The sequence below is a fragment of the Rhinolophus sinicus genome, linkage group LG01 (assembly GCF_036562045.2).
Source record: "Rhinolophus sinicus isolate RSC01 linkage group LG01, ASM3656204v1, whole genome shotgun sequence".
NCBI lineage: Eukaryota > Metazoa > Chordata > Mammalia > Chiroptera > Rhinolophidae > Rhinolophus > Rhinolophus sinicus.
Genome location: NC_133751.1, coordinates 201563657 through 201579954, shown reverse-complemented (window position 1 = coordinate 201579954; position 16298 = coordinate 201563657). Strand labels below are relative to the sequence as shown.

Genomic DNA, 16298 nt, shown 5'->3' with positions numbered 1-16298 from the left:
TAAGATTGAACACGGCACCTTGAGCTGAGCTGCCGCTGAGCTCCCGGATGGCTCAGTTGTTGGTTGGAGCCTGTCCTCTCAACCACAAGGTTGCCAGTTCAACTACTCGAGTCCCGCAAGGGATGGTGGCAGCGCCCCCTGCAACTAAAATTGAACACGGCACCTTGAGCTGAGCTGCCGCTGAGCTCCCGGATGGCTCAGTTGGGTTGGAGCCTGTCCTCTCAACCACAAGGTTGCAGGGATGGCTGCGCCTGCAACTAGCAACGGCAACTGACCTGGAGCTGAGCTGCGCCCTCCACAACTAAGACTGAAAGAACAACAACTTGAAGCTGAACAGAACCCCCCACAACTAAGACTGAAAGGACAACAATTTGACCATTGTTCCCCAATAAAGTCCTGTTCCCCTTCCCCCAATAAAATCTTTAAAAAAAAAAAAAAAAAAAATGGAATTTAGGATGTATTTTAATCTGAATGAGAATAAAGATACAACTTATCAAAACTTACCTGATATAGCTACAACAACCCTTAAAGAAAATTTAGGGGAAAAATGGCTGAACATAATGATTAAGCTTCCATCTCAAGAAACTCGGAAAAGAACAACAAACCAGACCTAAAGAAAGTAGTAGGAAGGAAATAACAGAGGAAAGAACAGAAATCAATAATAAAAATTAATGAAAAATAGAGAAAAATCAGTAGAGCTACAGGTTAGTTCTTTGAAAAAAGTTAATAAAATTAATAAACTTCTAGCAAGATTGGTCAAGAGAAAAAGGGAGAAAGCACAAATTACCATGATTAAGGAAGAAAAAAAAAGAGAACACTATAGATACTACAGACATCAAAAGACACATATTTGATAATTTGGATAAAATGAAGTAAATGTGACACATGTTCACATTTGTTGGTTAGTGGTGTTGGGTATCTGTGATATTACTTTCTGTTCTTTTGTGTAGGTTGAAGATATTTCTGAATTTAAAACCTTTTAAAGAGCAAAGTCTAGGACACAAGGTATAAGATTCTTCTTTTTGTGTTAACTTATTTTGTCTATACGCATAAACCATTTCGGGAAGGATATACAAGAAACTGGTTCCCATGCTCCTCGCAGAGCTTCTGCCTCTAACACTCTCTCCCACCCCCCACCCACAGAACCCTGGCCCAAGTCTGCAGAAACCCTAGAAATCCAGGCTGAAGACGAGGAGCGGCTCATCAGAGAGGGCAGAGAGAAGAGGAGTAAGCAGACTAAGAGGTGGTGATCAGGCAAGAGAAAATGAAGTCCAGATCAAAGGTGGACATATAAGCCTGAAGAAAGGATTTAGAGAAAATGGATCCATAATCCATGGGCTGACCCATCCTGGGAAGAAGGACTGTTCGTTCCCACTTTCTGGTACTTGGTATACCAGTATTCCTGGGATTTAGAACTCAAGCCAATATTTCAGGACATAAATATTAGTATTACCAATTTCCCACAATAGTCCCCATTTCAAACATTCAGTTCCATTCTCCCCACAAATCATCTAAATATCCAAGGAAATTTCAAAGCTTGGACATCAAAACTGTGTCTCCCACGTTTCCTTTCACATGCAATAGCAGCAATAAAAAATCTTTGTTGTTTGGTTCAGAAAGTATGGTTGTTATCATTTGGTTTTATCACAGGGATTTTTGTGGATTGGCCTAAATACTGAACAACCACTTACAACTCATTCGAAGATTCAAGCAACCAACTTAAAAATGGACAACCAGGGGCGGCTGGTAAGCTCAGTTGGTTAGAGCGCGGTGCTCTTCACAACAAGGTTGCCGGTTGGATCCCCACATGGGCCACTAATTCAACCAAGGAATTAGTGAGCTGCGCCTTCCACAACTAGCGTGAAACAACTACTTGACTTGGAGCTGATGGGTCCTGGAAAACCACACTTAAACAAATAAAAGTTAAAAAAAAAAAAAGAAATAAAGAAAAGGACAACCAACTATAAAATGCACGCAAGTTGGAAAACAACTTAATTTTAAGTTGGATTCAATTTCAACCCATGACTCAGCAGTTTCAATTGAGTTTATATTGGCACATTTTGCCTTTAACTAAAATTTAAAAAATATTTCCAAAAGGTAGTTTCCTGGTTATTTCTATTTATTCAATTTAGGAAAAAATATCTATAGATGATTCCTCAGGTTTTGAAAGGTCTCAGAGAAAAAAGAAAAAATTTAAAATTCACAGACAAATGGACTAAGAGTACAAATGGGCAAATTACAGAAAGAATGTAAAAGGCAATTAAACATGACAGGAGGCTCAACTTACTCGTTATGGGGAACATGTTAATTAAACAAGATACTAATTTCACAATCTGACTGGAAAAGATGAAAAAGAGTAGCAATATATAATGAGTGATGAGAAAGGTATAAGAAAACTTCTGTATCCTGTTGGACGCAGTATAAGGAACACAGCAGCTTTTCTGGAGGGCAGGTTGTAAGTGTAGCGAAGTGGCTGGCATTGTATGTAGGTTTTGAATGATTAGGGAACATTTGGTCCTGTCCAAAATGTCCATGGAGACATTTGACCATAGTTAACATCAATCCCATTTTTCTGCAAGATTCAAACCCCAACCCATCTACTTAATCCCAGCCAGGCTACCAAGGCAAGAAAGGTTATTGTTGGTAATACAGCCACAACACAATTACTGGACCAATAAAACATGATAGTATTTTTTATTTGTTAATCCTGTAAACCAAAAGTAGAAATAAATCTTATGGGGTATTGGAACCCAGAGACATTTTCTAAGTGTGGGAAAGGATCAAATTTCAAGGACCTTTTGGCGTGGTCCTGCAAAGGTTTTAAATTACTCAAAATTGAAATATTGTGACATCCAAATATTAATGAAGTCTCATTTTATGAACATTGAAATAAGTCACCCACTTTAACATTATTTCAAAAATAGCAAAAATATAAAGTTGGCATAATTATAAAGGTCAAATAAATTGTAAACGACATTTGTGCTGAATCTGATGGCAGTGCTACTCAAGCTAGTTAACAGAAATACCATCCTTTGTAAGTTAGCCTTAACTAATGCAAGGTTTTCAAGCATTCAACCCTCAAATAAAATACTCCATGTCGATCAAAATTTATAATGTACATATCTTTGGACCAGCAATTCCACGTCTAGAAATAAATCTATGTCACTGACATTTCCATGTACGTGCGCAAAGAAAATATGTCCTAGAATGTGCCTAAAGTGTTTTGAAAATGCCCATCAATTGAGGATTGTATATTTGTACAATGGAATACCAGATAGTCTTGGAAAACAGCAGGGTCCTTTGTGTATACTAACAGAAGAATGTTCACAACATATTAAGTGCAAAAACAAATTAAAGAACTAAAGATTCTATTTTTGTAAACAAGCACACACACAATCTAAAACAGAAAGAAGTCAAATGCAAATGAAACTATTTATAGTAGTTATCTCTGGGGAATGGAGCTTGGAAGAAGAGAGAAGGAATTTCCCCTTTTAAATTTTGAAAACTGTACTAGCTAGAATTTACTGAGTACTTATCATGTGCTAGGCAAATTCTAAGTACTTCGATTCAATTACTCCTCGTAAGGACCCTATGAAGTAGATGCCACAATAATTATTGCCATTATCAACAGTTGAGGAAACTGAGGCCCAGAGAGATTCAATAATTTGCCCAGGGTCAGATATCTAATGGGTTTTGGAGCCAGGATATGCACAGAGGTAGTCTGCATGAAGCAACACTCTTAACAGTCATGCCAACAGTTCTCTATACTTTGTAGTGAATGGATGACTTTTAAAATAATAAACATACGAGCTTTGTCTTTTAAAACCACAAACCTTGGGAAAAAAAATTCAGCAATGTTTTTGATTTTGCAATTTAGGCTGTTGTAACATATATTACTGTGGCAGACAGAATAATGCGACCCCCACACACAAAATGTCCCATATCCTAATCTCCAGAAACTGTAGAATATGTGACCTTACATGGCAAAATGGACTCTGCAAGTGTGATTAAAGATATTGAGATAGGGAGATTGTCCTGGATTAATTGGGTGGGCTCTCTGTCATCACAAGTGTCCTTAGAAGCAGGGAGGGAGGCAGCAAGGTCATAGACAGAGAGAAGTGATCACTGAAGCAGTGTCAGAGTGAGAAAGACTGGACCTGCCATTGCTGGCTTTTAAGATGGAGGAAGAAGCCACAAGCCAAAGAATGCCAGAGCCTGTAGAATCTGGAAGAGGCAAGGAAAGAGAGTCTCCCCTAGAGCCTTCAGGAAAAACACAGTCCTATCAATACCTTGATTTTAGCCCGATGAGTCTCCTGAACTCTAGAAATGTAAGATAATAAATTTTTATTATTTAAGCTACTAAATTTGTGGTAATTTGTTACAGCAGCAATAAGAATCAATAGTAATTATTAGAACTAATTAGTCATCATGCCTTACTAATTTAATGAAGATATACTCTGCTTATAAAATATCAGGAAATTCTCTACATGGAAAGTTTGGATTTTGTTGTGGACTAAATTGTGTCCTCCCCACCTCCCCCAAATTCCTATGCTGAAGCCCTAAAAACCTGGGTACCCTTGAGTGTGAGTGTATTGAGACAGAGGCCTTCAGAGCGGTAAGTGGGTTAATTAGGTCTCATAGGTGGGGTCTCATCCTATTTGACTGGTATTCCGATAAGAAGAGGAAATGTGGACACACAGACCCCACGGATGCTCATGCGCGTAGAGGAAAGGCCACACACGGCGAGAAGGTGGCCGTCTACAAGTCAAGGAGAGAGGCCTTAAAGGAAGCCAACTGTGCAAGCACCTTGGTCTTGAACTTCCATCCTCTAGAACTGTGGGAAGATAAATTTCTGTTGTTTAAATCACAAAATTGGTGGTATTTTGTGATGGCAGCCCTAGCAGACTCATGTAGATTTATATGATGCATTCTTTTAGTGCAGCTTATAACCCTCCAGGGTATAAAAACACGAGTAAGTACTAAAATTTACTCCTTGTGCTCTTATATGATTTAGAGTCATGAAAATATAGTTTGAGCACAGTAATTTTATTTACATTATTGTAAACAGTTACTTTATCAAAAAATATGTCTTCATTCATTTATTGTAACAAACATATACTAAGTGCCTACTATGAACCTGATCTCGAAAATAGAATGATTAATAAGACATTGGTTCCTGAGCTTGAAAAACCATCTTAAAATTAGCTGGTAGTGTGATTTTAATCTTGGTGTTGATTCTCCAGCAGCCCCCCCAACCCTGGAACAAACTATTGATCAGAAACCTGAACTCTATTAGGACCAGACTTATAATTTAGAAGGATCTGTTTTAGAGTTTACCTTCGTATCACTCTAAGACTTCTCTCAAATACTTCATACAACAAATTATTGAGCTATGTACCAGGCATTGTTCTAGATGGGAGCCGAAGACCCATTAATAAGCAAAGTCCCTACCATGGACCTTATATTCTAGCGATAGAAACACAATAAACAAACAAACATGAAACACAGAGTCCAGCCTGTGGTGATAAGTGTTATGGGAGACAGGGCAAGAGAGAAGGTGGTGCTTTTCTATACAGTGGTCAGGAAACACTGTCTAACGAGGCATTTTCAGCAGAGACCTGAATGAAGAACAAATCATGGGGAAATCCTGGGAAAATACATTCTTAACAAAGGGAATAGCAAGTGCAAAGGTCCTGAGGTAAGAGTACGCTTGGTTTGTGCAAGAAACACCAGGGAGGCCAGTGTGACTGGAGTAGAGGAGAGGGGCTAACGAGCACGGCAAGACTTGGATTTTCACCCATGTGAGACAGGAAGCCATTGAGGGGTTGGAAGCAGAGAAAACATGCCCTGGTGTTTGTTTTGAAAGGCTGATTCTGGCTGCTGTGCCAAGAACAAACTATTGTGGGATAAGGGTGGGAAGAGTGAGAAGTTAGAAGGCTAATTCAGTCATCTGGGAGAAAGGTTGTCGTTGGTTGCACCAGAACGGGAGATGGTGAGGAGCATTTGTGAATTTGTTACCTATTGTTGTGTAACAAATTACCCCCGAATTTACTGGCTTCTCACAGTAAACACTGATTATCTCACAGTTTCCGAGGTTCGGGAATCTTGAAAGGGCTTAGCTGGATGGTTTTGGCTCAGGGTTTGCCCCTCGTGAGGTTACAGTCAAGAAAGACATCATGTGTTTGCCTCTGAGGCTAGAGGGGCCTCTTCTAAGGAAGCTCACGCACATGGCTGTTGGATGGAGGCCTCAGTTTTCAGAACCCCATGGGCCTCTCCACTGGGCTTCCCACAGAGCAAGTGATGAAATTGAGAGCGAAAGGGGGAAAAAGAGAGAAAAGACAGGTTGCAGTGTCATTTATAACTTAATCTTGAAAGTGATATGCCATCAATTCTGCTGAATTCTGTTGGCTGCACAGTTGACCTAGGTGCAGTGTGGGAGGGATTACACAAAAGTGTGACTATTGGGAGGGGGTAATCTTTGGGAGTCATCTTGGAGGCTGTCTACCACAGTTTGGATTCTAGTTTTCTTGATGGATTCGATCTAGCATATAAGAAAGGAACCAAGGATAACCATAGAATTTTTGTCTGACTTTTTTGGGGGGACAGAGGTATGTGGTAGGGGACCATCAGAAGCAATTCTGGACATATTCCATTTGAAAGCCTAGTAGACATTTAAGTGGAGCTGTCAGGGTCGCAGCTAGATAAATATCTGAGTGGGGACTTTCAGGCAGAGGGGCAGGCTGGAGATAAGGGGCTAGTCTGTTTATGGATGGCATTTAAAGCCAGGGCCTTGCTCCAACCCCCAGGGATTACAGACAGATAAGAGGTCTGAGAGCTGAACCCTGGACCCCAGCATTTAGATTTGGAGAGACGAGGAGGAGCAGCAAGGAGACCAGGAAGGAGCCAGGGAGGCAGGAGGAAAACAAAGAGTGAGGTGCCCTTTGGAAGTTAAGGGAACATGTCACCCCCAGGAAAATGCTGCTAGAGGCCAAGAAAGACACAGGAGTAAGCTGGTCCTGCTCCTCTGCCAGGCTGCCCCCAAGGGGAACCGGGTTTCTAGAGATACGTCACCAATGTGTAGGATTTAAGCAGGAGAGGAACTCGGGATGAAAAACACTTGGGGGAAGGGGTCTTGGGAATATGACAAAGAGGGGATGGGAAAAAACAAACAGTCAAACATCCTATTCTTAATGACACAGCACACAATGATTAAGAGCTGATTTTGAATCATTCTAAACACTGTTCACACGTCAGGTCATTAAAGCTCTCAGACCACACAGAGTAACCATTTTATCCCCAGGTACCTACGGAGGAGGAAACGGGAGCACAGAGAGGGGAGGCTGGGCCTACGGTCACACAGTGGGAGGCAGCACAGAGATTTGCACCCAGGCTGCTGGTCTCTGGGCCCCACTCTATGCCTCAGTGCACCCCTCTTTCTGCTGCAGAGAGGCCTTTGTGAGGGACTCCCCAAGAACCAAGGGGATGAGGGGGACCAACACCAGTGTGGTTTGGAGTTTTCCCGTCTGCTGGGACTTTGGTGCTGAAGGAGGCCTAAAATGTGAGACACGGAAGCTTCTGAACTTGCCAGGCGGATTGAATCGGGTATCTCAGTGCTGTTGCTATGGACAGGCCACCAGGCAGCCCTGAGAAGTGCCGCTCTCAAACTGCAATTTAAAAAGCCTGTTTGGGTGCACTGAGTCCCTCCCCTGTCCTCTCTCCGGGCAGGAGGGCTCATCAGGAAGCCAGGCCTCAGCTGATCCTTAAATTCTCACTTTACTGCCTATTCTTCCAAGATCAGGAATCCCACACGTCGTTATCCTGATCCTGATGGTGCCCCATCCCCACCCCAGCATCTTATTAGGGGGCGGGGTTGTTGGAGGAAAGCAAGAGGATTTGGCCCTTAAGCCTCTAGTCAGAAGACAATGGCCTCCAATCTGTCAGGCCCAACCCCCCATCACCAGGGTTTTGTGGGAGTCAGTCAGAAAATCGCGTGACCTCTCCAAAAATATTCCGCACTCACTAGATCTATAGTCTGGGTTAGGTACAACAGGGCTCAGAAAATAAAATGAATCATAACGTGAAAATGAAAAGTGCTTTCTAGAAGTTTATTTTATAACCACATATCTCTGCAGAAACATGTCTATTCCACAATTAAATAAGGAGGGAAGGCCTGGGCTGATTTTTTTTTTTTTTGTCAATGAAATGTGGACAGTCTTTCTTCAACATGGTCTTTTTAAGCCAATAGTGAATTTTATAAATACTTGCTTAAAGAAGTTAACGAAATAAAATGTGTACAACATCAGGAATGGAAAACAATCCATCCACACGTTTAACTATTTAATATTTAAGGAAACAAAACAAAATCAAACCTACTCTTTTTCTAGAAAAAGAACTAGTACACGCTATAATGTTAAATAATAGAATGTTTTTAAAGAATGTTGATTATCAAAGATCCACCTAGAGTGTGCCTTTTAGAAGTAAGATTAACATACTTGATTTTCAACTCTCAATGTTTAGTCCTAGCAATGTCAGTCATTAGTTGTGGGACCCTGTAAAGTCACATCCTTTCTGGATCTTGTTTGTGAAATGGGAGTAATACTATTTACTTCACAAGGATTTTGTAACAATAGAATGAGAACATGTATATTAAAGTGCTTGATATTAATAACATTGTTTATTCCTAATAAAATAAGAATTTCTAAAGTGCCTTCCAGCTTTAAAATTTTATTATTAAGGAATAATTATTAAAGAGTTTAGGAAAAGAGAGTCTTTTCAGAGACACATACTGAGATAGTTTAGGATAAAATGATGCAACAACTGAGATTTGCTTCAAAATAATCCAGTGAAAACAGTGGGTTTATGTACATTTTTGGACACATTTTGAGTATTGTAAAAGCTGGGTTATGGGTACGGGGAGTGTTGTGTGGGGTGGCCTGCGGGGTCACCTGCGGGGTCTCTGCTCCCGCTCCCCACACAAGAACGCAGGATATGGTGAGGCCAAAAAGGAACACCCATGGAGCCATAGGTAGGGGAGTCATATCATTATAGTCTCACCGGAGGCTGGATTCACACGATGTCTGCTTTTCTGCCAACCGACTGACTTGACTCTCCTCGACTCCCTCTCCACCACAGCCGCGGCAGTTATATCATTGGCCAACGGGCTAACCGGCTACAGCTGACGGCCAACTAGCCACAGCCAACAGCCATCTACTACCCGAGCCAGCACCTTTCCACGTGAGGCCCAGAGCCTGGAAAATGCTCTCTGGGGCTCTCTCCCCACAGGGAGTTTTTCTAAAAAGCAGTTTTGTCTACTTTTTAGGAGTGAAATTTTCACATTGAGAAGGAAAAAAGCATAGGAGAAATTGGAGGACACTTTCTATTATTAAGTCCAAGTATTTACTTGATAGAGACTACTCAAGCAGACTTTGATATTAAAAGAAATGGTAGCGATTTTAAATGAATGCTAAAATACAGAAGAATTGAAGGACTTGATAATTTGATTATGTTTTCAAATAATCTTTTAATTTATTTGTAACTAAAGGAAACCCATTTTAATTAACTATTGTGCCAAAAAATTATATTTATATGATTTAAGATTATTAATGGAATCTACATGTAACCTGGAATCTTAAACACTTTATAATTTTTCCCAAAAGAAATTTAGGCTATGTAAACTATTTTCTATTTAAGAACCCAGTGTTCTACTCTACCTGCTGTATCTAATTAAGCACATAATGACATATCAATTTGTCAAATGATATCTTTGATACTTCTCTGACAAAAACCTATCACTAATTAAAGGGAACTTGACAGCAATAAGTACCTGACATGTTCTCTTTTTACCTTGAAGATGTGAATTCTCTAGGAAGTTCTCGTGAGATTCTTTTACTTCTCCAGGTTTTGTTGATCGATACTCACTCCTCAGAGAGATCTTCCACCATCTAAAGATGACCTGTGATTGAATAGAAGGTGCTATGAATTAAAACTGATTTCAACATCAGCAGCTACGAGTAGATCTGGGGTTTTGAAAAGGGCGGGCACTTAAGGCCTTACGTCCAGCATCAGCTATAACTTTGCAATCTAGCATCACATCAAATTAGAAGTGAGGTCTGTGCATCCGTGAACATTTTCCTTAACAATTAGGGGTCACAAAATCAAAGTACAGGAAGGAATCTTAAAAATCTATCCAGTCAATTGATATCAAAACCACCCAGAGCCAAATGGCTGTTTCTTGAAGATCTCTGAGAATACAGATTCTCTAACTTGGAGAGCCAAGTTAATTCCAGTGTAATGGCTCCACCCTCTGCCTCCCTTCCCATCTACAAGGCAGACAGGATGAGTGGATACTCCTCCTAGAGAGCAACAGTTACGTGGACTAGACCGGGGGAAACTCCATTATGCATTGTTTGATGCATGAAAGTGTCATTACAAAGGACACTTCTTGGTAATCCATCTGCTGACAGGCCATTTGACTTCTATGAGCATTTTGGTTTATCTGAAGGAAACCTCATTTCCATGGTTACAGACTGCACTTAAGTTCAATGTTGATTACGTGGCAGTATCTACCAGGCCTGATGAGAAGCCCCTTGAAGCTTTACCAGCTTAGCTCATGCTTTTCAACCTGTAATGGAACTGGGTAGTCAATTGAGATGAGAAACGTCCCAAGAACTTGAGCAACAAACTGAACTATTTTTGCATTAGGGCTGCAAGGGAAGATGCTTTAGGAGACACACGTGCAGAGAAACTGCTTGGCTTCCCAGTTTTGGGTTCTTCCTGTACTAGCATAACCAGGAAAGGACACTGAAATTACACTCAGGTAGGCTCTGCCCAAGGCAAATTTGTTAAGCAGGTGAAAAGTTGCTATGGGCTCTCCCTTTATCTGGTTTCCAGTCCCCCATCCCCACCTACCCAGCAGTCCCTGGGGTCCTCACAGATCCTGGGCTACTGTTTTTGGGCTACTGTGCTGGTCTCTACCAGCTCGCAAATCCCTGTTCCTAGGATCTTCGTGGTGCTGGTGTGGGAACTGTGGGCTTTGAACTGCCATCCTCCTTCTTCCTCCTCACCCCTGCACGCAGAATCGGGCCTCCGCCAGCTTTCCTCTCCTAGAGCTGCCTCCCTCTGCCCTATTACCTGTCGAGGCCCAGCCTCCCTTTTCCTGGGCCACTCCCCTGTCCTGATGTCTGAAACATAACTGAGTTCTCAGGAGGTAGAGACTTTTTACAGTATCTTCCCTGGTATCCTGCCCAACAGAAAGTGGGTCCTCAATAAATACTTGTTGGATGAATTAAAGGGTGATTTTCATTTAGATTTTGTTCTAATCACTCAAGGAAATGAGAAAAAACACATGTGTAAGTTACAGAACTCCATAGTCTCACAAAATCGTGGTAGCTGATTCTTTTCAGAAAATCCCTTAGCCTGTCACTTTTGATTTTCCCGGGCATGAGCTTCACCAAAATTGTCCTCTTAAGCATTTTTCTGTTCCAGCTCACAGAGGTGAGGGTGTATTAGTCCCTAGGGCTGCCACAACAAAACACCACAGACTAGGTGGCTTAAACGACAGAAACTTATTTCCTCCCATTTCTGGAGGCCAGAAGTCCAAGATCAAAGTGTTGGTAGGTTTGGTGTCTCCTGAGGCCTCTCTTGTTGGCTTGCAGATGGCCACCTTCTCACTGTGACCTCCCCTTTCTCACTGTGACCTCACATGGCCTTTCCTCCATGCATGTGCATCCCTGGAGTGCATCTTCCTCCTCTTATAAGGACACCAGTTCTTTTTTTCTTTTTTCTTTTTTTTTAAGATTTTATTGGGGAAGAGGATAGGATTTTATTGGGGAACAGTGTGTACTTCCAGGAATTTTTCCAAGTCAAGTTGTTGTCCTTTCAATCTTACTTGTGGAGGGTGCAGCTCAGCTCCAGGTCCAGTTGCCGTTGTTAGTTGCAGGGGGCACAGCCCACCATCCCTTGTAGGAGTCGAGGAATCCGACCGGCAACCTTGTGGTTGAGAGCCCACTGACCCATGTGGGAATAGAACCGGCAGTCTTTGGTGTTAGGAGCACGGCCCTATTCCCAAATACAGTCACAGGGAGGGTTAGGGCTCCAATGTAGGAATTTTGGGGAGACACAATTCAGTCCATAACAGAGGGATATCAAGTATTAAAGTAGAGAAAAACGTGAATTTTGGAGCGAGGCAGGCCTACCTGATATCTTTAGTTTCTCTGCACTTCAATTTTCTGTTTCATTCCCTATTAAATATCATTAAAATTAACAATAAATATTATAAATAATATTTCCTTTCTATTGAATGACAATACCAGGCAACCTGAATCTAACGCTATGTTCTTTATACCACATAATCTAGGACTTTTAGAACTAATTGGCAAGACGGAAATAATTTAATCCTTTCATAACTCAGATAGATGAGCAAAAAACTTCAGAGTGGTTAAGTTAGAAGTAGGGAAGTCTCCTTCCCTACAACCTTACTACCAGGTGTTATGTTACAATGAAAGCAAGTCTCAGATTGAATTCTGCCCCAAGAAAGACGTTTATCCCCAGGCAGCTCCACAAGGGTCCAAAACATGTTTCTGGAAGCCGAGTGGAGTCCCTCTCACTGTCCTCTTTGGCACCCTTTGGGAACCTCCCCAGGAAAGTTTCTCTCTGGGGCAAGTGCCCCTATATTATAATGACATGACCAGCTACCCTTCTAGCCAGATCAAGCAACTCAATCCTTGATTAAGTGGAGGATTCTGGAACAAATGGAGTTCTAGACAGGGCACTGCTCCACAAACATTATGTCACCAAACTTACTTCTTACGTTGCTCAAAAAGAGGCAGAGAGACACTTGTACAATCTTTCTTCTCAGCCTCGTATCTTGCACATCATTAAATTATGTCTGATATTGAGACAGGTTAGTTAGTATAATTGCTAGGTAGATGGGGGGTGGGGGTCCTTGGTGGAATAAAGAAAAGACAGCCATATCCTAAAACTTCAGGTTTTGAAATCACTCCTTCGCTCCAGGACATAATGTAACAAGGCCTTGAAGTTAATCATAAAATTCCTTTTGGCCTGACAAACGGAGCAGATCTGATAGATAAAGAGTGGGTTACTTTGCTGATTCCTTCAGGATGGGCAAGCAGAATAAACCTGGTAGACGAATTTCATTAGAAGGTGCCAGTTCCCTTCTTCAAACAGTTCCCTTCTTCAAACAGTTCCCTTCTTCAAACAGCTTCCCTTCCCCAAGCAGGCAAGGGAAGGTATAAAAGTAAGAGCTATTGCCTTAGTCACGGGACACCCCCATTCGGGACCCCCTCCCGCTCGGGAGCTGCAACCTCTTCTCCTGCCTCTAATAAACTATCCTCTTTTTAAAACTTTTTGCCTCTCCCTGGTCCGTGTTTCCATTCTTCTGCTTCACGAGACATGATCCCGGCCGACACACAGAAACTGCTAGCAGTTCTAACTTCACCTACATCAATATTCCTTACACTAGTTAATTAACCCTCTGGTACTGACTTAAAAGGCAATATTTGAAGGGCTTGCTGTAATGGCCTCTGGAGAGAGGATCCTCAGGACACCGAATCAAGCAAACTTGCCCACATAGATAAGCATCCTGCTGGCTCCTCTGAGGTATTTCAAGTGAATTACTGAGACTATAGCACTTGCCTCAGGAAACATGGCTGGCTAGAACCAGAATCCAAGCCTCTCCCTTCCTAACTCATAAACATAGGGTTTGTTCTGAGGCATGAAGCTTTCTTTATGTGTGACCTTCATACTACAACTCTCCAGAGCAGTACCCAGAAGTCTGATATTCAGAATCACAACTTAGCCTTGTCATGACTCGATTACGTTCCATATACTGCACTTATTAAAACAGAAAAATGTATGAGACAGGAATTTTCTACCACTTATTGTCACTCAGATTGGTAAAGATTTTCTTTTAAGTGATGAAACTCAATATTGGTGAGGAGAAGTAAAATGGGGGCCCTACTAATCATTCAGAGGAATGTAAATGGTTAGGCAACACCTATCAGAAACCTTAAGGTCATCCATGCCCTTTGACCCAGATATTCTATTTGTAAGAATTTATCCTAAGGAATTTATCTGAGATGTATACAATATTTTTGATACATGAATGTTTGTCATAGGTTGATTATGATAATGAAAAAATCAGAACCAACCTAAGGGTCTGATAGTAACTAGTTAAATAATTATGGCATATTTAGATGCTAGAATACTCTGTGGCCAATAAAATAACTTGTGAAAAAATGACAGAGAACAACATTAATGATCATATTTATATATTTCCAGTAAATTTTTTCAATAAAGTTGAAAACTGAGTTTCCTTTTAAAAGAGAGGTCTAAGATTTCTTATTAATCCCCCAGTACCTGTTCTGCACAAATTATTAAGGAAAGATACCAAGACATTTGTCAGTTACCCAGTGAAGGCCCCTAAACCTTAAGTCTTTATCCCCATCTACACAGCGACTCCCTAGGCAGCACTCGAGGGGGACACTGCGAAAAACTGGGCCCAATTGGGCATCTCAGCATTTACATGTATTTGCACATCCCCCCCTGGTCTGAGATTGTGATATCTCACCCCTACCCCCAACTGAAAAATCCTGCTCCTGGGACAGAAATCAGAGAGTCTGGTGTCAGATGGATATGATTTAAACTCTGGTCTCTGTCTTTGACAGGATTGTACCCTGTGAAATTTCTTAACCTCTTTTGATCTCAATTTCTTCATCTCCAAAATGCACACAAGGATGAGGCCCACCTCACCGAATTTTCAAGAAATGACATGAGATAAATCCAAAGTGTCCAACAGGATGCCAGATACAGGGACTATGCTCCACAGAGGTCGGTCCTTGCCTCGCTGTTTCTCTTTCCCTCTTGTTTCACTCACTGGTCAGTCCTTCATAGTCAAAACAACAAACTCAGCTCCAAATAAATACCCAGAGATCGGAACCATGTGTGTTTTCTCATCAATTACCTCACAGTATTCAGTCACACTTCATCAAAGTCCGATTTCTTAATCATGTTCTCCAAAGGTATTTATTTCAGCTTTTCACTCAGACTTGGTATTTGCTTTTTCTAATCATTAATCATCTTTAAGAATTGAATCCTCTTTGCTCTAAGTATTTCCCCAACAGCATAATTAAGAAGAGTCATCCATCTATCCACTTAATAAGCAAAGTTGTTCACGAAGGATTAGGGTGACTTGCAAGATAACACCCACTACATTCTGAAGCTTCCAGCATCTGGACAGGGAAGACATTTGGAATTTAGCACACAAAATTGTATCTGCTTTCTCCTGCAGACTATTGTTATTCTATCGGATCAAATTGCTCCCTGCTTTGGAAAGCATATATAATTAGGGGATTTCACAGAGTGTGGCTGAGATACTATGTCATGGAGAGTTTATGAAATTAGAACTTTTATTAAGTGAAGAAGGACTTTGTTATCTGAACAGCCTACTGAGAAATGGAGAAGACAGGATTGCAAAGGTAAATTGTATGTGATTTTACTTTTTGATATTACTCAAAAGATCACACAGCATTGGCATTCCAAAAGGTAGAAAGATATTACTTTCATAGTGAATTATGAAGATGATTTATTTTATTTCACTGCCTACTTAAACTATAAACACTAATGATATGATTTTGGTGCATATTCACAACATCAAATATATGTTCCTTTATGTATCTATGTTTGGTTCAATTTGTCTAAACAGAGCACCTTGCTTGAGATACTTGATATAATTCTTTTTTTTCAGGTGATTTTTAAAAATATTATCTTTCAACCCTTCAACTGAATTTTTAATTTTTCCTATCATATTTTTTATTTTCTAAATCTATTAAAAATTTTCTGAGTTTTTTTTTCTTGTGTGCTGTTCTTGTTTCGTAGATACAATATATCTTCTATCCTTCCGAGGATATTACTGATAGTTTATCTTTGTGAATTTTTATTTTCTCCAAAATTATATTTCCTGTATAATTGTTGTTGATTTGTTTTGGCATTCCTCAAAAGTTTGCTTATTCTTAGCTGTCAATGTGTACTCAGGAATGGGGTGCTAGGAAGCTGGTTGGAAGCTCTGGGCATTTGAGCAGGGCTTGTCCAGGGGAGGGCCTCAGGATAGGTCTCACTACATACCTGCTGGGGCTCTTTGGTTAGAGGACCCTGGCTATTAATATCTTGAGATCTCTTCTCTTGGCCTGGTTTGATTCCCCTAAGAATCTTCCAGATTTCTGCCTGGAGGCTATAAGCTTGGCTGCCCAAAGTGTTCTGTGCAGAAGTCACAATGAGTCTTC

At 40.9% G+C, this 16298-nt stretch overlaps 1 protein-coding gene across 6 annotated transcripts in view; it reads right to left on the bottom strand.

The window, feature by feature from the left end:
• FBXO36 (F-box protein 36) overlaps positions 1-16298 on the bottom strand; it is an 86238-nt gene that overhangs the window by 37949 nt on the left and 31991 nt on the right. For 3 of the 6 annotated variants that reach the window (XR_012490143.1, XR_012490141.1, XR_012490142.1), the window contains exon 2: positions 9824-9952. Coding sequence is in view for 1 of the 6 variants with exons in the window: in XM_074314660.1 (XP_074170761.1) it covers positions 9844-9952 (109 nt within the window). In the remaining 5 variants the exon portion in view is untranslated. The remainder of the gene's footprint in view (positions 1-9823; positions 9953-16298) is intronic. The other 3 variants (XR_012490140.1, XR_012490138.1, XM_074314660.1) reach the window with 1 other exon arrangement.